The 21,829-nt window shown below is 41.9% G+C and overlaps 1 protein-coding gene across 2 annotated transcripts in view; it reads left to right on the top strand.

The window, feature by feature from the left end:
* Nucleotides 1-21,829, top strand: part of ALPK1 (alpha kinase 1) — an 85,960-nt gene that overhangs the window by 37,091 nt on the left and 27,040 nt on the right. For both annotated transcript variants that reach the window (XM_020802147.3, XM_073001798.2), the window contains exons 2-3: nucleotides 7,952-8,145; nucleotides 12,952-13,106. In XM_020802147.3, coding sequence (XP_020657806.3) covers nucleotides 8,013-8,145; nucleotides 12,952-13,106 — 288 coding nt within the window. In that variant the 5' untranslated portion in view covers nucleotides 7,952-8,012. The remainder of the gene's footprint in view (nucleotides 1-7,951; nucleotides 8,146-12,951; nucleotides 13,107-21,829) is intronic.

The following is a 21,829-nucleotide window of genomic DNA, read 5'->3' on the forward strand; positions in this document are numbered from 1 at the left end:
AAGAATATGGAGAAACATATGCATCCTCAGTAGCGTGCAGGAAAAGAAATAATTAGGAAAAAAAGATTTGGAAATCTGAAAAAAAGAAGCACTGTATTGTTGTAAAGTCCTGTATGATGATATCTTCTACAGTACTTCCTTTTTACTTGCTGATCGCTCTGCTTGCTTCCTACTTGTGGGTATACAGTAAAAGCAGACTCATACGTACTCTTCATGTTAGCATCGACTGTTGTTTCTACGCCAGGGTGTTTCACACAAATTTTTTAGTGTAATGAGTGGTGAGTACTAAATTTGTGGCAAAGGACAATCTGACTATGGATGCGACTACATAGCATGTGAAGTGCTGATTCAGCCACTGTGAAGTTGCACCTGAAATTCAGGTGTCCCTATGTACATTCACATTAACTGGCCACACAGGGAGAGGGGGAAAATTGACAAATGGTGCTTTTTTTTTTTTTTTTTTTGCATCTTGTTAACATAGCTCTCTTGTAGCCCTCCTGATCTGCAGGAGGCAGAGCTTCAGGAGAGCTCCCTTAATAAGCTGTAAAAAAGGGCCAAGTGGCAGTTTCCTCCTCGCAGTCTGTCATTCTTTTTTTGTGTGTGTATATATCTAGGTGCCTTAGGACAGCAGTGCTGGTACCAAGCCTTTTAAAAATGAGAAATAAACAACACTATTTCCGAGGATTATTTGCAAGGATCCAGCCCTCTCCAGAGTTTTAACCCTGCCCCTCAGCCATCACACCATTGTGCTAACCACCAACACCTCTACACACACTTTTTTGCATTGGTTCAAGCCATCACACTGCACTGATGGACCCATTTTTATTTTTAAGTAGAAGCCCCAGTGACAGAAGAAAACACTACTGAGAGGGGATGTTTCAAGGCTGATTCACATTGGCTTTTATGTCATATGGTCAGTAGAAAAAAATGCAACTCAGACAGTGCCAACCCCATAGCATTTCCTACATTATATGTCAACATATTGGTACCCTATATCTACTGAAGCTCAGTTCACAGATGATCATAATGTACTGTAGTGACAGGCCTACATCTGGACTGGGCTGAAGGTAGATCTGGATCTGCTGATAGGTTTGGGTTTGGTTTCTAGTTCTGGCAAGGACTGCTGAATTGTTCAACAGTACCAAAAGCGCAGTTATCCATCCTATATTAAACTGCTAAACTTATGAAAACATGAATGGAAGCACTATGAGTGTCATTCAATTCTTCTGAAACTCAGGATTCTTGAATTAGTAAATGCATGTAGATCCAACTGGGATCACCTTGATGTTCTGGTTAAAAAAAGAAAGCCAAATCAGATGTCATTGTTACATACAGCACTGATGTTACCTGTCTGTCATGGGTTTGGAGGGAAAGTTCCATCCTATGGGGAGTGGAAGGCGGGACATCAGGAGGAGGGGCTGTACTGTATATATATGTGGAGAGCTGGAGGAGGAGCTGGAAGAGCTGAGAGAAGAAGCTTGAGTGGGAGTCTGTGTGTCAGACAGGGTACTACTGTGTGTCAGTCAGTACCAACCTGATAGGTTCAGGTGTCTGTAGGGTTAGCCAGAACTGATAGGTTCAGGGTCTGTGCTTTATGTAGAGTGTTCTGTGTGAACCAAACTGTGTGTATGTATGATTGAGACTAAGCCACGTTACTGTATCTTATTCACCTGATCATTTTATTTTCCCTGTGTGTTATGTAAATAAACCTTATTCTTTTATTTGTTTAAAAATCCATTCCTGGTCTGTGTGACTCCTTACAGGGAATGGTTGGTGGCAGCTTAGTGAAACTGTGGCATAGTCCAGTAGGTCTGGGGTTGTCACATTGATTGGTGTCCAGCGTGTGGGATACGACTGGTCCAGTTGTCCAGCGGTCCAGCAAAGCCTTAGCAAGTGTGCCCAGAGCAAGGGGGGGTCTAGTCAGGGACAATCTGAGAGCGCGTAGGTAATCTTCTAGGCTTACCTCACGGGGAGGTACGCTAGTGGAAGAACGTGTAACCTCAGATTGGGGACTAGATTAGGGAGCTCTGAGGCAACCTGTTTTTGGCGGGAAAAAAGCTGAGGCAAAATGTGTGAAATAGCAGTGATCTAGCTTGTCTGCTGAGAGGCCTAGCAGAGGGGGGTGGACTCTGGCTGGCTACAGTTGCAAGTTAGTGCTGAAGAACAGCAGCAAACTAGAGAAGGCGGGTTCTGAGGCAAAAAAAAAAGTGGTCACTTTATTTTGAGGCTTGACTTTTGAAAGCAGCCTGTGCTGGGGGGGAATTATGCCCTTGACTCGAAGCCAAATGGCAGAAATGGGTGAAGTGAAAGACCCCCAGGTAGACCAAGGTTCTGAGGATGAATTTGGCTCAGTGCAGGGTGACAGCACGGGAGAACAGAACCCAGAACTCAAAAGAATGCTCATAGCCCAACAGCATGAACTGAGGATGAGGCAATTTGAAATGGAGGAAAGATTAGAGAGAGAAAAAAGGGAGGAAAGGGAAAGGGAGAAACAAAGACAATTTGAAATGGAATTGCAGAGAGAGAAAATGGCGTTTGAATTAAGAAAATTGGAACTGATGAACCAGAACAATAATAACAATAGAGATTCTGAGGGGGGCCAATTGTCTAAGACTGACCTGAAGAAATTCCCTGTGTACCACAAGGGAGATTGTCCTGAGGTGTTCTTTTCCTTAGTGGAAAGAGCGTTTGTGGACTTCTCAGTGAGGGAAACTGAGAAGATGACCATTATGCGATCTTTAATCAGTGGCAGCCTTGCAGAAGTCTATGCAGAGATGCCAGAGGAACTGATGAAAGATTTTGCAGAGTTTAAAAAACTGGTGTTTGCCAGACATGGGATAAATGCGGAACAGCTGAGGCAGAGATTCAGGTCCCTCACCAAAAAACCAGAACAGACTTTTACCCAAGTGGGGGCCCAATTGGTGAGGCTGCTAGAGAAATGGCTATCTCAGGAGGAAACAGAGACCTTTCAGCAGCTCAAAGACTTGATAGCGCTGGAACAGTTCTATTCAGTCCTGCAGGGGGAACTGAAGTTCCAGGTGAGGGAAAGGAAACCGAAATCTGTGGCAGAAGCAGCCGAAATCGCAGATTTTATTTACCAGATAAGAAAGCCCTTAGGTGAGGAGGAGAAATCTGTAGGAAAACCTAAGGAGACCTACAGCAAGTACTCTCAGGGACCAGGGAAAAACCAGCAAGGGGGAGGGGCCCATGGTGAAGGGAAGCCCTCAGACATGAAACACAGACCTCAGATTTTGGAGGGAAAACCAAAACAAGATGAGAAAGACTCAAAATATAGCAGAAAATGTTATTTCTGTCAGGGAAAGGGCCATCTAATCTCAGAGTGTGAGAAATTAAAGCAGCTAAAAGGAATTGTGCCTCAGGATTCGAGTGGAACCAAGCCAAAAGCTGTGTTCTGTGTCCAGAAAGAGCAAAGCTCCTTGTCACTGAGGGAGCCTGTTGCCATGGCTACTCAATCTGGAACAGCTACATCTGCTGATCAGGCTGAGGAAAATGGTCCTCTTGTGGAGGTCAAGCGCTGCTTGCTCGTGAGAACAGATTCTCAGTTGTTTGAAACTGCAGGGGTGGACGTAGGAATACTTGACCATCAGTATCGGGGGCTGAGGGACACTTGTTCCCAGGTGACCCTGTGCCATCCAGATATTATTCCTAGGGAGTATATAATCCCAAATGAGAGCATGAAGGTGGCAGGGATTGAGGGACAGGTGATCTCACTGCCAGTAGCAGAGGTACCTGTGAACTTTCAAGGCTGGAGGGGAGTTTGGCGGCTAGCGATTTCATCGACTCTGCCAGCAGCCGTGCTCGTGGGAAATGACCTGGCTGAACATGTGAAACGGGTGCTAGTGATTACACGCTCACAAGCTACCACGGGGACAGTTCAGGGGGGTACTGTCGAGCCCGAGACAGAAGCAGAGGGGAGTTCAGAAGCTGTGGTGGAAACCTTAACCACAGACAGCAGATTTGGCCAAGAGCAAAAGGCAGACGCCACTCTCCAAAAGTGTTTTGAACAGGTGACAGACGCCCAGCTAACACCTGAAACCCCAGTGAGATTTCTAGAGAAAAAGGGGATTTTATATAGAGAGACCCTGAGGAATATCTCAAAAGGGGGAGATGGGATCAGAAGTCAGCTAGTGGTACCTGAAAAGTATCGCCCCATGATCTTACAAAGGGGGCACTCTGACATGTTTGCTGCGCACTTAGGGGTGAACAAAACACAGCAGAGAATCACACAGAATTTTTACTGGCCTGAAATAGGGAAGCAGATCAAAGAGTTCTGTAAACGATGTGATGTGTGTCAAAGGCAGGGGAATAGCCGCGACAGGACCAAAGCAAAGTTGTGCCCTTTGCCTGTGATTGACACTCCGTTCAAATGCATAGGGGTGGATATTGTGGGACCTTCGCCCAAGGCCACAAAGAGGGGGAACATATTCATTCTCACCATTGTGGACCATGCCACGAGGTACCCTGAAGCCATACCCTTGACTAACATTGAAACTAACACAGTGGCAGATGCCTTGGTGGGGTATATGTCCAGGATGGGATTTGCCTCAGAAATAATCACAGATTTGGGAGCATCATTTACATCGAAGCTCATGAAACGCTTATGGCAAATCTGTGGAATTAAGCACAAGGAAACCACTGCCTATCACCCTGAAAGTAATGGGTTAACTGAGAAGTTCAATGGGACTCTAATGCGCATGATTAGGGCTTACTTGGCAGAGAATCCAAACAATTGGGACCAGAAGCTGCAATCCCTTTTGTTTGTTTATCGATCAGTGCCACAAGCCAGTACCGGGTTCAGTCCGTTTGAACTTTTATTTGGGAGAAAAGTGAAAGGGCCACTTGATTTAATCAAGCAAAATTGGGAACAGATCACCCAGGATGACCCACAAGATGTTGTGACGTATATAGACACCTTAATGAATGACCTGAAGAGAAACCTAGAGCTAGCAGCAGAAAACCTGCAAGCTCAGAAGGTCAGAAAGAAAACCTGGTATGACCAGAAAACCAGGGCGAGGCACTTTAACCCAGGGGAGGGAGTGCTTGGGCCTAGGCCCTGCAAAGAGAGCAAGTGTCAGCTGGGTAGCCCAGAAATAAAAGGCTTGGGTCACATAGTAGGGGGAGGAGTGATAAAACCCCTAGAGGCTAAGTTAGAAGCAGTTCGTGATTGGCCTAGACCCAACACCAAGAAAAAAGTCAAATCATTTCTTGGGTTGGTGGGCTACTACAGAAAGTTCATCCCGAGGTTTAGCGAGATTGCGGCTCCGCTGACCGATCTGACGAGGAAGAAGACTGATGACCGCATCCCGTGGACCAGCGACTGTGAGGAGGCGTTCCGGAGGTTGAAGGAGGCGCTCATCAACTATCCAGTGCTGCGTGCTCCAGACTTCGACCGGGAGTTCATCATCTACACCGATGCGTCTAACAGCGGGGTAGGAGCAGTTCTTTGCCAGGAGGATGAGAATGGTGACCAGCATCCAGTGTCCTACCTGAGTAGGAAACTCCAGAAAGGTGAGAGACATTTGGCAACCGTGGAGAAGGAATGCCTGGCCATAGTCTACGCGATCCAGAAGGCCAAGCCTTACATCTGGGGAAGACATTTTATTCTGTGCACTGACCATTCACCACTGCAATGGTTAAAGACAATGAAAACCCACAATAGTAAACTTATGAGGTGGGCTTTAAACTTGCAAGACTATGACTTTGAAGTGAAGGTGGTCAGAGGGTCAGTGAACTGTGTTGCTGACGCCTTGTCAAGAAGACCTGAAGATTGAAGACGGCGAAGGAACATGGACTATGTATATATTTTGGTGACAAAAAGTCAAATGTGTCTGTTTATTAAACATGTTGGTTTGTATGAATAAAGGTAACTTGATGTATTGTTAATGGTAAATGTTTAAATGCCTAATAGAGTGTAAGTATAAGTAAGTATGGTATTGTATGTTATTATATGACTGTTTTTGTTTGTTTTGGGTCCAGGTTGTTTTTTGGTGAAAAGCACCTTAGCTTTCCCCCTACAAAACAACTTATAAAGATGGGAGGTGTTACATACAGCACTGATGTTACCTGTCTGTCATGGGTTTGGAGGGAAAGTTCCATCCTATGGGGAGTGGAAGGCGGGACATCAGGAGGAGGGGCTGTACTGTATATATATGTGGAGAGCTGGAGGAGGAGCTGGAAGAGCTGAGAGAAGAAGCTTGAGTGGGAGTCTGTGTGTCAGACAGGGTACTACTGTGTGTCAGTCAGTACCAACCTGATAGGTTCAGGTGTCTGTAGGGTTAGCCAGAACTGATAGGTTCAGGGTCTGTGCTTTATGTAGAGTGTTCTGTGTGAACCAAATTGTGTGTATGTATGATTGAGACTAAGCCACGTTACTGTATCTTATTCACCTGATCATTTTATTTTCCCTGTGTGTTATGTAAATAAACCTTATTCTTTTATTTGTTTAAAAATCCATTCCTGGTCTGTGTGACTCCTTACAGGGAATGGTTGGTGGCAGCTTAGTGAAACTGTGGCATAGCCCAGTAGGTCTGGGGTTGTCACAGTCATGAACCTGGAATTTGCCATCTGATCCTAGATATGAGGTGAAATTATAGTGTGATTAACCTGTCCATTATTGTTTCCATCTATGGCCTATAACTCATTGCACTAAAATGGCCATGTGATCAAATGCCCCATATATATAGATATTACAAACTTGAATTTTTTATAGCTTCAATAGTCCTTTAGATCAAAATCCAGAATTCATTTTGCTTCTTCCTGGTTCATCATTCTTGATGGTTTTCCCATGGTATATTTATATGTTGTTGTTTCTATATAAAAGTCAGAGGAGTCAAAAAAAGGCTTATGCACAGATAGTAGCCAGAATTTGGTTGCTGATTTACACATGTGTAACTTAAATTGCATAGGCCATGATGGCAAACTGCAGGTGCACAGCCAGCAACACAGCCAATGTCTTTTTTACTTGACAGCAATTCACCACTGTGAGTTACACAGTTTTTCTTAGGCACATACAAATCACCAACAGGATTCTGGCCAGTGGTTGAAATACAAGGGATTGAGAGTGCTGTTCACCTTACTTCAGTTCATTAGTGTAATCTTGGAATTTGTGTACTGCATTCAGTCAGGGATCTGATCTCTATGATATCCCCAAACACATGAGTTTGTTTTTCTCTTATATGATTCAGGTGTTTGCCCACAATTTGCTGTCAACATCTAACTCAATATCTGAATTGGGTGGAGCAGACGTGATTTACTTGTCCAGATAGCTGCCCATCTATCCATTTCCAACTGCACACACATCCCTGCAACTGTACGCTTTGTGTCCAACTGCACACTAAAGAAAACCATTTCTTGGAGATGAAAACTACTTCCCTTCCAGTGACTCCATCTTATTCAATCTCTTTTTGGATGGAGGTTGTCCTTCCTCAAAATTAGCGAGGGAGAGCATTTATTGGCCTGACGACTGGATTGCCAGCATGGAAATGACCATATCTCAGAGAGGTGTGGCAGTAACTGTGGAAATAGGGAGGATCATCCTGAGAGTCCCCAACACAAGAAGAATCCAAAAATATGGGCAGCTGGATGAGGAGAAGGTCTTAGGTCAACCTAATGGTTCTTAGCTGCACATTGAAAACCAAAGCATTGTCCAGTGCTTCCCATTACACTAAAGAATAATGTACAACACTGTATTCTTCCTGGGGAGATCCATTTTTCTCACAGCTACTGTGAAGACTTAGCTAAGACAAATGGAAGAACGAAATGATGAAGTGGACTGGTTCATGAAAGCTCACATTAAAATATAATACTTAAGTTTTTAAGGTGCCACATGTTTTTGTCTTTGTTTTGTTTTGTTTGGATTTTGCATGAATTGTTCCCAAGTATCTCAGCCAGGAAGGGGTTTGTTTCATTTGGAATTTGTATCTTCTTCTAGGTAACAGATTGCTCCATGCCCAGAGATTCAAAACATCTCTCCCATCAAATTCTCAGCAGAAATGGGAACAAACATAAATAATCCAAAGGTTGTGTCTGGTTTGTTGCAAGAATGCCAGCAAATGCTGGATCAGCTCTCGCCAGAAGTCGAGGTGCAGACTGAGGGAGACAAGATGGAGTGTCAGCAATATGAAGGTAAGAATCCAGTCCTGGGTGCAAGACAGCTGACTGCACTGAACTTTCACCACCCAGCCTGCCCTATTTTTCCATCTCCTAGCAGATAAGTGTCAAAAGATTATTGGTCTTCTACGACATGAATGGGATGTGAGCTGCAAGGCAGGCAGAGAAGGAAGCCTACTTTGTACCACTGAACTGCTGTCAGTTCTCATTTAAAGCTTCAGTAAACATGAGGCTGTAAGGAGCAGTTTTCGTTTGAGAACAACAATGCTCCCAAAGTTTGGCAATGCACACAAATTTTGATTATAAAAAGAAGGGGGAAAAGGGGGAAATTAATGCAACTTTGAATGCTGGCTGTTATTTGCTTTCCTTTCACTTGACGTCCCTTCCCACCACTAAACCATTTGACAGTTTCTCCTAAGACAAACTCACTACGTTTGTATTTTCTGTCTTTTGAATTCATCTATCTAGAAATGTGGTTTTGAAAATAAACTTAAGTGAGATGCTAGCTAAAAGAACATTGACTGGCATTTGAAATGTTGAAAAAAGGACATAAGTGCTAGTAACACATTGGAATTTATTATTTAGAACATGTTAAGAAAATGATAGATTGGTTATATAAAAATAATTTATTATGACATCTGATCAAGCAAGTTCTTACATATAAAAGCTCATACTACAATCAATTTATTAATCCTTAAATGTCAGAAGACTTTTGATTTTATACCAAAGATTACTTGGGCACTTTTCTAGAATTTATTAGTCAGATAAAGCTACTCCAGGATGTTGAAACTAATATTAAACAATTGTATAGCACAAAGCACCGCATATCTACTCATTTGTAAGTCCCACCAAGTTTCACAGAGCAAACTCCCAGGAAGGTTTGCAAGTTTCTACTTTAGTATTTTTGCCTGTAGATTTCCAGATTCAGTCAATTCATAATCAACAGTGATAAAAACTTAGAAGTTATGAAATCTAAATTCTGAGCTTACATTTCATAACTATTAAGTCTCCATTGTTGAACATGGGTTTGCTGTACTGTTATCTTCAGTCCCTGTTACTGGCTGGATAGTTCAGTAGTTTAGGTATTTGGCTGCAGAGCCAGAGGTTGGGCGTTCGATTCCCCACTGTGCCTCCTATGAAGTAGAGCCAGTTTGTGTGGCCTTGGGCGAGCTGCACTGTCCCAGGGCACCCCCAGAAGAAGAGAACAATAAATAATAATAATAATAATAAAAATAATAACAACAACAACAACAACAACAACAACGACGAAGAAAACTATTATTATTATTATTATTATTATTATTGTTGTTGTTGTTGTTGTTGTTGTTGTTGTTGTTGTTGTTATTATTATTATTATTATTATTATTATTATTATTATTATTATTATTATTATTATTATTATTATTATTATTATTTATTGCTGTAGGTAGTTCTTAGTTAATAAAAATATTACATACTGAACAAGTTACTCTGAATTCTGTTCGTTTGTTCATAGCCACACATGAAAAATCAGTTTTCCATTCTGAAAAAAAATTTAAATCCACTTTTTTTTCTTTTAAAATATCTTTATTGAATGAACATGGAAATAGCAACAATAACAAAATTGTTGGGTCTTTCACAAGAAATGTATATTCTGACACAGTTCCTTCACACAATTGTAATCTCTATCAAATAAAAATATCACACAAAAGATTGACATGGGAGGCTAGTAGAAGATAAGTCTTGTTATTCTTATTACCATAAAAAAAGGAAATCTAATTTTGAGCTATTCTCTTAATTTTGGAGCCTTCTCTCTCCTTTGGCTCTAAGTATAGCTGTCTGTAGCACTCTGACATTTGGGAGTATAGTTTGTATGTGAAAGCAAGTATATGTCTTTTTTGGTTTCTTTTCATTTCATACCACAAAAGGCACTTTTGTTTCCTCATCACACATTCCTTTCAGCTTTGTTATCACTCTTCAGAATGGGCTATTGAACATCTAATCAGGTACTTCTTTCTTCAGCTGCCACTGCTATTACTCCTATTAAATGTTGCAGACCACAATCAATAATCAGTTTAGTTCCAGATAAGGTACATCAGTGCTCTTATAATCAGTGCATTAGACATGGCTGTTCAGGTAAATCTTTGCAGGAAGTAAAGGATCAGCGCTACAGGAATTCCTACGATCTGTTGTCCTTATTTAAAACAAGGGTGAAAAATCTTTCAACAAAGAAACAATTATATTAATAACGTCACAGGAGGTTGGACATTTATAGAATAGGCTAATCAGAATCAAGGCAACCGAAGTTAATTTTGACTAATTTCAGTTTATTTCTGTAGGTCTACTCTAAATACAACTGTGGAGTCAACCCAGTATGTATATGAGAGAGGTAACAGGCAAGCTCCTGCACTTAAAGTGACTTGCTGCAGATGACACTCAAAAATGGGTGGCTATTAGGCTTTTTTGTTTACTTTTCTTTTCATTAATGAGTTTTATGTTTGAATTGAGTTTGCTTTATCTGATTTTATATCTAGCCTCCCTGAATGCCATGTTAAGTAGAAAAGTAATAAATCCAATAAATAAAGGAAGAAATAAATCTGCTGGATTGTTTTGTGCCTCATTATTTAGATGACAGTTATTCAGATTTTCTGACAGATGCTTTTTAGAAGCCTATAATCAAAGCCACGTGTGCTTAAACAAATATAGCAACAGTATCACCTTTTTATGGCAGCAGTTTGAGTCAAGGGAATTGCTTGCATTGAACTCCGATTTGGAAACCTATGACCACTACTTTCTCGAATGCTGCTACTTACAACTGGGAGTAGAGATGAATTTTGGAAAAGGTGTGGGGGAATGTGGAAATAAACTTTCCAGGTTGTACATGTAAATCCCAGAGCTGTTAAGAGCTCAGATTCATCACTTTTCCTACCCTTTCACCATGAACACCATTTTATAGGATGATAGGATACAAATTTAATCAGTCATGGATTTCAACTGGCAAAACTTTGGTGCTAGCCGTCTCCTCTGCCAAATTATTTCCTAATTTATCACTCTTTCCTCTTTTTCCCCCTCACTTTTTCCTGAATTTTAAAGCTACCTAGGCAACTTCAGCTTCAACCAAAATGCTTGATTTAAAAACAGAACAGGATGATTCCTCATTGTCAGTAACATGGATTTAGAGGGGTTCAAAAATGTCCTTGACAACTAAATGGGGACTACATGTTTCCTGGTCTCATCATGAACTGTTCCCATTGACACAATCTCACAGAGAGTAGCTGTTTTTTAAGGGGAAACCTTAACCTTGGAAACCATTGTCGGTAAGAGTAGACAGGGCCTGTCTAGATGGATCAACGGTCGAACTCCTTATAAGGTAGCTTTCTAAGCATTTGCCACTGTGGTACCTATCACTATCAGTACTATACGCTGCTCAGATATGAAGCTCATGAAATTATTGTTACTTAGCAGTTGCACCTATGGACTGGAAACAGGGTTCTGTCCAGTTGCCTCTGAGCAATTCACAAGGCTTTCTCCTCTTGCTTGGCTCAAGCATTTGGTGTTTAGAAGTATACTGCCTCCATACTTGGAGATTCTCACTCACAGTCATAGATAATAGGCAATGACAGAACTGTCTCTTGTTACAGCCAGCTTCAAAGGATCATCAGGCTGGATCCAGACCTTACTTTTGCAACTGAGCCTCCTGCTGAAGGAAGGATATGGAGCAACAATGTTTTGTCAGTTTCCCCTTCCCTCTGTGGCTCCAGTCCTCTCCCCAGCATTATTGGCAGATTACAGTTATTCTCTAGAGCAGCTTTTCAAGAGACAAAGGGGCTGGAAATATAATAAAGAATAGGAGAAATTGCCACCCTAACCCCTTCCCCTACTACAAGTGCAATTCTACTAAGCACAGATCTGCATCCAACACATTGCAACAAGATATGTTTCTTTGAGGGCAAACTGTGTGTTATAGATAATGCATCATTAGCGTGAGTGTCCCTCACAAGGTAAAGGTTCCCTTGACATTTAGTCCAGTCGTGTCCGACTCTAGGGCGTGCTGCTCATCCCCATCTCTGAGCCATAGAGCCAGCATTTGTCCATAGACAGTTTCCGTGGTCACGTGACCAGCACGACTAAACACGGAACGCCGTTACCTTCCCACCATGGTGGTACCTATTTATCTACTCGCATTTACCATGCTTTCGAACTGCTAGGTTGGCAGGAGCTGGGACAAGTGACAGGAGCTCACTCCATCACATGGATTCAATCTTATCATTGCTGGTCTTCTGACCTTGCACCACAGAGGCTTCTGCAGTTTAACCCGCAGCGCCACCACGTCTTCGGCCATAACAAAGATATACCTTAATCATCTCTGAAATATTAACATGCTTCAGCTTTTAATGAAAGCTATCTGCAACCTATAGTTTGACTCTAAACTCCATAGGTCATGATACAAAGGTAAAGAATAAAAATCTTTAACCTGGATTTCATACCAATAATATAGTAAAAAAATCAAACCTACTATCCAGCAATCAAGTTGTTACATCAACCTGCAAGCCACTCTCCTGGTTACACTCTGGGGAATCCTTCTGATATTTTCTGTCTCCTTTCCCAGTCCTTGGCTTCCTATTACATTCCTCCCTTAATTCCAGACAGCTCCAGTTTACCTGCAGGGCAGAGCACCTGAGGTCACCTGATGACAGACCCCCCCCTCTCATTACTGGTGCTGGAAGAAGTGACAGCTTGTAGTTGCTGAGAAACAAAAGCAAGGGGAATGCTTTCGGCAAGTTAGGTGCCACCCTCTTACCTTGGTAGCTGAATTGCTTACCTGTCCTTTGACCTTTCCAGCTTTGCTCCCTGATGATTTGAGGACCCTTATCGAAGAAGCAAAGGAAATGAAGTGGCCCTTTGTGCCGGAAAGGTGGCAGTACAAAGAAGCCGTGCATCTTGAAGACAAAACAAACCTGCAGGATATGATCAGTGCAAAGCTCTGTGACTTACTGGTATGAAGCATAAAATAACCTGCATTCTATTCACTTTGCACTTGAGTGTACTGTGATCTAAGAAACTGTAGCTTCTGTGTCACGCAGGTAACTCCCATTCTTCACTGTTGTTTCCACCAGATGACAGTTACCGTCTTGATTCAGTTTAATGCTTTTGATTAAAACACTTGAGAGAGCAAGACAAAACAGGGCATCAGAGAGGGTGGTGCCTTTATTTGTTTATTTAAGCAAATGTATCAATCCTGAACATTTGTAGGATTTAAAATAGCAGTTTTTTAAATCACATTTTTGTGGGAAACCCAGGAGGGAAAAATCCAGGGGATCGATCGATCGATCGATCGATCGATCGATCAATCAATCAATCAATCAATCAATCAATCAATCAATCAATCAATCAATCAATCAATCAATCAATAAGGGTTCATGTCCATGATTTAAATAGCTAGATTCTTGCTCTCTTCTTGCTGGATCATCCGTGTGGAAACGTGTGGAAGTACAGCATGTAAAAAGGGAGGTGGTGGTTACCGCCAAGAACCATAGTTTCACTCAAGATGCAAGCAGCCACAAGAATACTGTATTAAGCAGGCTGTTCTTTCTCGCCCATTTCCAGATGCGAACGCTTCAACATGCATGTTGAGCCATGCCTTGGCATCGTGGGAAGGTTTTGTTGCTATTCTACAAATCCCTGGTGCTAAGTGGAATTTTATGCTGATTCTCCATTTGTAGTGCCTGTTCTCCCTTCCCCCCCTTTCCCTTTCCTCCTCCTTTTTTGGTGTGTGGCCTCAGACAGAAATTTACAGCAGAGGGCTGACCTCTTTGACAAGGCCCACAAAGCTCTCAGAGTTGAGGGCATTTGTCTGCTCCCTCCCAGGGTAAACACCTGCATTAGGCTCCCCAAGAAACCTGGATGGATGGGAGATTAATGTGGCTGTAATAGCAGAGCAGGGGTTGCAGTCATTATACCCTCACCCCAGGTAGATGGGCTGTTTCGGAGATGATAACAATTGTTTATTACTGAAACATCTGTTGATAACCGCAGCTGCCCAAGCAAAACAAAACATACCACAGGGTCACAGGCTATAGTACTCAATGAATACAGTTGCGACTCATGTTAGCTTTGAGGCTGTTCGCCAGAGAGGGTTACCATCATCTCCCATGTTTCCTCGTTCCATAAAATATTGTTTCTAAATACTGTTCTCCTTTCTCTGTTGGCTCTTAAGCATTATTTCATTTTCATTGGTAATTTATATCCCAACTCTATTGTACTATGAGAGAAAAGTGGTACCTTTTTCATTGTTTCTCATTTAATTGTAGAATGACTGACATTCTGACCCATAGTACTAGTATTGGTCAGGAAAGGTGGTTTGCCCTCCTTTGCTCTCTTTCATCCAATGTTTTTCCCTCACTTGAAAAACCATAAAAATAAATTTTGCAGGGCATAAGAGGAGTTTCTTTATACCTTTGATTAAGATACTGGAGGTGTGGGGAATTAACTTCAGAGAAAAATAAAAATTGACATAAGAATGACATTCTGAATTTTCTCTTTTCCTATGATCTGGAAGCAGGGAACTATTTTAATTCCCTCTGAAAGAGAAACCCGCCTTTGTTGATATTGTCTGGGGGAACCTTTAACATTGTTTCATCTCAGTTTATTCTAAAGTGGCAAGTTTAGAATAAGCTCTCCAGCCGCAATGAACCAGTGTTTGTAAAGTGCTTTGGGATCCTTGAATGAAGTGTTTTTATTATTCAGGAAGGTCAGATTTTGTGGTCCTTATTCACAGTGGGCAGCATCTTACTTCTCGAGTAGCTTCACTGATCTCAGAGTGTCTCTATGAGAGCACTTGGGCCTTCAGTCTGAAAGTTTTGACTTAGCCTTGCATTGTTACCGGGCAAGGCTTTGTCTGCAGCCCGTTGCTCTGTCGAGTCTGCAGAACAACTGGGTGCTTACATCATTCTTTTAAACAGTTCAGCTCAGGCACTGGCTGCAGAATCCTATTGTGCAAAACAACCTGAATAGAGGAAAGCTCATAAAAGACATGTTGGCAGTGATGGGGGGGGAGAGTGGGGAAATCTCATATCTACTAAATGGGATGAGAAACTCAGTAATGATATTATCAGGGCAATGTGTGGTACTTGTAACACATTTTATAATAACTGTGATATTTGTTGTTGAAAACCTGAAAGGAATTTGAAAAAGAAAATGAGATTTATAAACGTCTAGTCCTAATCTTCATAAATTATTCCTTTGACTATTTTGGAGTGAAATTCTGATCGTCGCCTATATATTAAGTGCAGCTCTCTTAGATTCTTTGAAGTGCTATTCATTAACTGTTTGTTTGCTTGTTTGTTTTTGTTTCTTTGTCCATTTTACTTTTTTTCAACCTAATTTTCTACATCAGACTAATACCACTGAAATTAGAAACAGTGCAAGCAATGTAGCAATTTAAAACTGAACACCATTACACAAAAATGTACCCACAGATTTCTTTTAAAAAAAAACCTTGACATTCTGGGGGTGGGGGTGGAAGAAATCACACATAGAGTCTGAAAGATATATGCTCTGTAGCCTAATGTTGAGCTGTATGGTGAGAAACATTTAAGGAACAGGATAATAAAATGAGGCAGGTGGTTCCACAGACTGGGTGCTGACCCGTAGAAGGCCCTTTCTCCACTCCTCCTATACCCTGTACTTCAGAGAGCAGTAAGACATGCCAAAGAGCATCTCCCACTGTTCTGATTGTACTGGCAGGATGATACAAGAGAACATAAGACTGAATGTATTTAATCCCAAACTCCTCAGAGTCTAAATGGTAGCAACCAGCAGTTCTAATTGTACTTCAAAAGATATCGCTGGCCAGTGCAGTCCTTCCAAAAAGGGCTTTGCAGAATTCTGACTCCAGCAGAGCGAGCTTCAGGATTGAGTTTATTCTGACAAAATCATCATTGTTGGACCCCTTCCTTTCTCCATGGACCCTGGAAGACTTAATGGTGCCTGGGACAAAGGACAACATGGTGGGATCTTCCATCTTATACAGAACCCAACTTCATTAACAGTAGCGTCTTCCTTCAGCGCTGATGATAGGGCAGCATCCTTTACTGCAGCAGAGGGCACCAGACTATCTCAGGGGGTGCAGGACAAGCCGCAAGATACATTGTTACTCTGCTCTCCAACACCATAGTACTCCGGCCCTGCAGCATCTATTTTCTCAAGTGGCTGCCTCATTCTGCCTAATGGTAGAGCCAGCCCTTCCCTAGTGGGTGGCAGTATCAATTTGACAAGCAGTACTAGAGTGGCTGGTTGCCCAACATTACAGAGAACAGTCCTTCATTTCTTTAGGCTGTCAAAAGTTATTCCTCTGCCTGAAGACATACTTGGTCAAAAAAGCAGTTCCAGTACAAGACGGATTAAAGATCAAGAGCCCTAAGCAAGGGCACATGAACTGTCAGTGGGTGACTAGCATTTGAGCAGCAAATTGAGCAGATGCATAGGCAAACTGGCTTCAGTCTTCTCCAAATAGTAAAATATACTCTCTCTCTTTTTTGCTGTCTAACAATTGCTTTTTAAAAATTTCTATACTGTACATACATATATAGATTAGCATATGCATGGTTTATGCAGATTGGTATCTTCTTTGGTGTTGTTTCTGGAAAGATATAAATGGCAAGGCAAAGCAGCACTGACCATATGGGTCATCCTGCTATGTCCCAGATGGATACTTCCTTGAGGAATTGTTGCTCTGTGCCATCTAGGTGCCTCCTTGTCAACGAGTGACCTCCAAATATGTCCTGTTGTTAATAGCCTTACTTAGCTTTTGCAAACCTGATCCTGTGGCTTCTTTTATTGAGCCAATCCATCTCATACTTGGTTTTCCTCTTTTCCTTCCACCTTAAGTTGGGGTGTTGCAGGGATCTGAAATGCAGGCTAGATCAAGCTCCGTAGCAATGACTGGTGAGGGTGGAGGAGAGGATATTTAAAAAGATGGCCCGTAGCAGGGATCAGTGGTAGACCATGATGGGCATAAGGGCCCTGACATGAAGAATGAAGGTACTGAAACTGACTTTGGGTTCTATCTCAGGCATCTTGAAGTTGCATTTTGTACTGCTGAACATTCTCCTCAAGGCAGCCCAACAGAGTGTAATCCAGTCTTGAGGTGACTATCATACATGTGACTATGGCCACATCCTCATCCTCTTGAAACAGAGATTCCTCAGATGCATTTAAAGAAATTATTTGTGCAATTGTATCTTCAGGTTGAGGAGACAGAACAATGTGGAACATTAATACAGATGTCTAAGAGTTTAGATGCTGGGGCTGAAATTTTTGGTACTGAATGACTGAACTGCTGTGATGCCACTGGGAAGCAGAACAGATTTTGGTTGCCATTGGCTGAGCTGTTCAGATCCTAGAAAAAGATGGGAAAGAAAGAATGACCTAGGTAACCAGTGGGACTTGAAGAACCATGGATTTCAGAAGGCAGGATCTATGCACTTGGGAACATTCTGCCTTGCAGTAGAGCCAGCCCTGCGCTAATGAGTGGCAATATCAATTTTACAGACAGTGCCTACGGTGGCTGGACGCCCAATACTCGAGAAAGTTCTCTTCCATTTCTTGGAGCTGTCAAAAGTTATTCGGGTAAAAAGGAAGTTTTCTATTTGGGGCCAAAACTTGGAGAAGTTACTTTCTAGATTGCAGATTTGTCTGGGAGTTGTAGTCCAAAACTAGAATTTTTCCAACACCATTTCCCAATATAGGGGAGTGTGTGGTGCACAGAAAGGAGGAGGTGATAACACAGCTGCAGGGAGGAGTCTAGAGCTCAGGATAAGGAAGACTGAAGTGGCTGGACGGGTTAACCTGCTATCGCTTTTTCTAATCCTTCCAGTAGATGGAAACGGGGCTCAGGCAAGCCCTGTGGGTGGTCTTCTATTTGTTGCCATCAGAGTGGTTATGACCATCCTCTCGTCCCTGGCCTGACCGGGAAATGGGTACCTATCTCCCAAACTGCAAATCTGCTCTGCCTTTCCTGTAAACTCTAGAAGATTAAGAAAGAAAAAAAAAACACAGATTTCTCTCCTTCCTAAAAGGACAAGGACTAAGCCACTCCCCCTTTTCTAGGTGTAGAACACTGTGGAAAGAAGGGATTTCAGGATTCTGAACAGAAAGTATCTAATCATCTTTCATATAAGCCATGTGGTGTATCACCAAGCTCAGAGCAGGGAAGGTAGAGTTTTGTGAGATATTTAGGGACCTTGATGCCAAAATAACTTTGATGGCTGTGAATCTCTTATGTGTGCATGTTTGCACTATCTGCTGCTCTTCCTCAGAGAGCAAGCTGTCTTAGGCTAGTCCTGCAGATGGGGACGGGGAAATGAAAATGGAGTCAGAGTGAGCAAGGCGTCCAGAAGTTGAGTGTGAGGAATAATGACAGGCTGATTTGAAATAGCCAGACAAATCAATAGATGCATTGGTTTATTTCTTTCATTTGCTTTGAGTGAGCAGGTGAGACTGTCATCTTGGAACCGTTTGGAAAAGTTAGTTTTGGAACTTCAGCTCTCAGAATCTCATGCCCAGTCCGGCCAGAGTTGCAGTTTTTTAAAATGTCATGATTATAATAATCACTGCTCTTTTCCATGCATTGCCACTTTGTATATTGTGCTTCTTCCTCCAGATGCTCAAGTTTCTCCCACATCTGCAAACTGTAAAAGAAAAGGGAAAAAAAAACAGTCCATCTTGCTTCTGAGCAGATGGTGGACACTCTCAGCTTTGTCAGTGGTCATAACCCCGCTCCTTGTACTCTCCTGTGGGGAACTGCTGCTGTTTACAGTCTCAGTGCTGGCCATCTGCTTAGCCAGGGGTGGGTCACAATCCAGAAGGGGAAAGTGCATGTCCTAAGTTTTTGGTCTGGCTTTTTTTATTTGTTTGCTTTATTTTACTGCAGGGACCACTCTTTTGCATGTACAGTTGCATCCTACTAACAGAGATCTATCTGTGAAGCCCTAGGAAACAATCTTCTTATTAAAATAATATAAAATCAAAGACACTTTTTCAGACCTCCTCATTTACTTACATCTGTACAGTTGAAATTTGTCCATTTACTTTTGCTGTTTTACTGGTTGAAATCTTGAATGGAAGAAAAATCATAATTTTCAGTCTGTTCCTATCTGGTCAGGAAAGGTGGTTTGCCTTCCTTTGCTCACATGCCCCTAAGAATTACGAAGGGGATGGATGAACTGACTGATTTATTGATTGATTTTCAAGTAATATTTTACCCCACCTTTCTCCTTAAAAATGACCCAAGGTACTTACGTCATTAAAAAGGCAATATTTAAAAACTAAAAACAGTAAGTATACAAACATTTAAAAAGAATTAAACAAATATATTAAAATGATAAATAAAATAAATACTAAAAACACATTTAAAAGAAGCAAGGCACAACAAACGATTTTGAAAAACCTTCCCAGACTACAAGTCACTAAGGTAAAACCTGCCTGAAGAGAAAGGTCTTCATTTGCTTTTTATTTGCCAGATAGTAATGGACTGAATGTTGTGAACTTTCTTGTGCTGAGCAACAGGATTTCAGTCATTATCCAGTGGGTCTTTATTTAATGCGTTCCTCATCTAGCACTAAGAAAACAGCAATAGCCATTGCATATGTTTAAACCAGAGCTTAGAAATGTTATATTTTCTACTAGGACCACCCAAATCCCCAACTAAGTGAAGAATTACTTGAGAGCCCAAGCTGTACTATTTCGTTTTTCCTGGCTGCAAAGAGAAGGATCTGTTGTGCAGCTAATGCCCCCATTCCTGGCTCTGTATTCTTAACTGTTCATGAAGGCCATATTCTGGCTCAGAGGTTTTCTCATGTTAGGCAGAACAGAACAAGAATTTCACACCTGTTCCTTGGAAGGAAGATGCCATGGGGTCAGTGAGATGTAAATGGCTTGAGAGTCCACCTTGGGGAATTCTTACTCAGCCCAATAATTTTGGTAGTCAGTCATTTATTTTCTCAGTCTTATCTGCCTCACATAATAGAACCTATATAAGACAGGGTAGTTAAAAGCGTTGGACTGATAGTTGGACGATCCCAGCCCAAATCTTTACTGAGCCATGAAATCCAACAGGTGACTTACTTATTTTTCCTCAGACTAAGTACTTCACAAGGCTGTTGGGAAGAAAGAAGGGAGGGGAGCTATGTATTCTGCCATAAGTTGACTGGGGAAAAGGTGGGATATAAATGTAAATATGTGGAGAGAACCATGTGTTGCTCTGATTTTTCTGGAGGAAAAGTAAGCCTAAAATGTACTCATCATTGCAAGAACTTTACAAAAGTATAAATATTATTTTAAAATGTTGGCTTACTCTACAAATATGGTAAGGGCAGTGATCCTTATTACTGTACCTAGGATTAGACACGTATTGTGGCCAAAATCCTGTTGCTTTGATGTCACAACAAGAGTAGGGAATTAAATCAGTGGTGATTTGGTGAGTCAGCTCCTCCATGAGTTCACAGCTACTCTACTTATTTACTTGCTGCTCTACCTACTGCTAGACGTCAACAAATTATTATTATTATTTATTTTATTTATATCGCGCCTATCTGGTCAGTTAAGTCCACTCAGTATGTCCAAGGTGTGATTGCTTGTTTTCCATTCTTCTCTCAATTCCTGTTTAGTGACTTATCCACAATTGCAAACATAAGGCCATTAGAGATGGGCACGAACCGCCAGTTTGGTGATTTGTAACAGCTTGTTTTCCAGCCAAATAGGCATTGGGCATTTCCCAACCCCACCTCCTCTGGCAGGCACCCACTCAGAGGCCACGCCCAGAGGAGGCAGGGCAGGGAAGCTGAGGACACTGCCTCTGTGTGGGTGCCTGCTGGAGGAGGCAGGGCTGGGAAGCACTGAACACTTGTTTAGCTAAAAAAACAAACTGGCATGAATCATCAAACTGGTGGTTTGTGCCCATCTCTAATGGTCATCTTATGTTTCATATGCTAAATACCTATATGTTCATTTTAAAATAGAGTATTCTGGAAAAGCTGGAGAGGCCAGTTTCCTGAGTTGGATTTCCAATCTTTGAAAGCAACCAAGCAAATCAACCAACAAAAAGACCTGTAGGCTGAGTTACTGATAACATTAGTTCTTCCTCACTGAACATTCCTCTACCATCTTTTGTTTCTATCCTCTTCCTCATTTGCTGAATTCAAACTGCACAAGGCATTTTACATTTGTACATGTGGTAACAAACACTCTTGCCAGATGGTTCCGGTCAAAGAGTGCTTTCTCCCTTCCTGGGACCAGCTGCTGTTGCCACCAAAAACAAGGTATCCTAGCAGTGAATCCAACCCAGAGACCCAAAGGTGAAGGTGTAATGCTGGGAGGAGCTAGATCACTAATGCAAGAAACCATGAAAACAGCACACCCATCCACTTTGGGCTTTTGAACAGCAACCATTCATGAAAGGCTGTTTTGCATTTCCACCCTGCCGCTCTTCACCCCTACCCCCTATAATTGGTGCATAGAAATTTGGCACAAATCTAATTTCATTTCCACCTGACTCTGCTTTCCAGCCATGAAGTTTCTTTTGTGCCTCGAAACTCAATTACACATACACACTTGCCACTCTAGAAACAGATTTGCAGGCAAAATATGCATGTCTTTATCTGCTTAGACATGGCTAGAGAAAGCCTTCAACTGTGTGTCCAGACCTTTTCTTCATTTCTTT

Source organism: Pogona vitticeps, chromosome 5 (genome assembly GCF_051106095.1).
Source record: "Pogona vitticeps strain Pit_001003342236 chromosome 5, PviZW2.1, whole genome shotgun sequence".
Classification (NCBI taxonomy): Eukaryota; Metazoa; Chordata; class Lepidosauria; order Squamata; family Agamidae; genus Pogona; species Pogona vitticeps.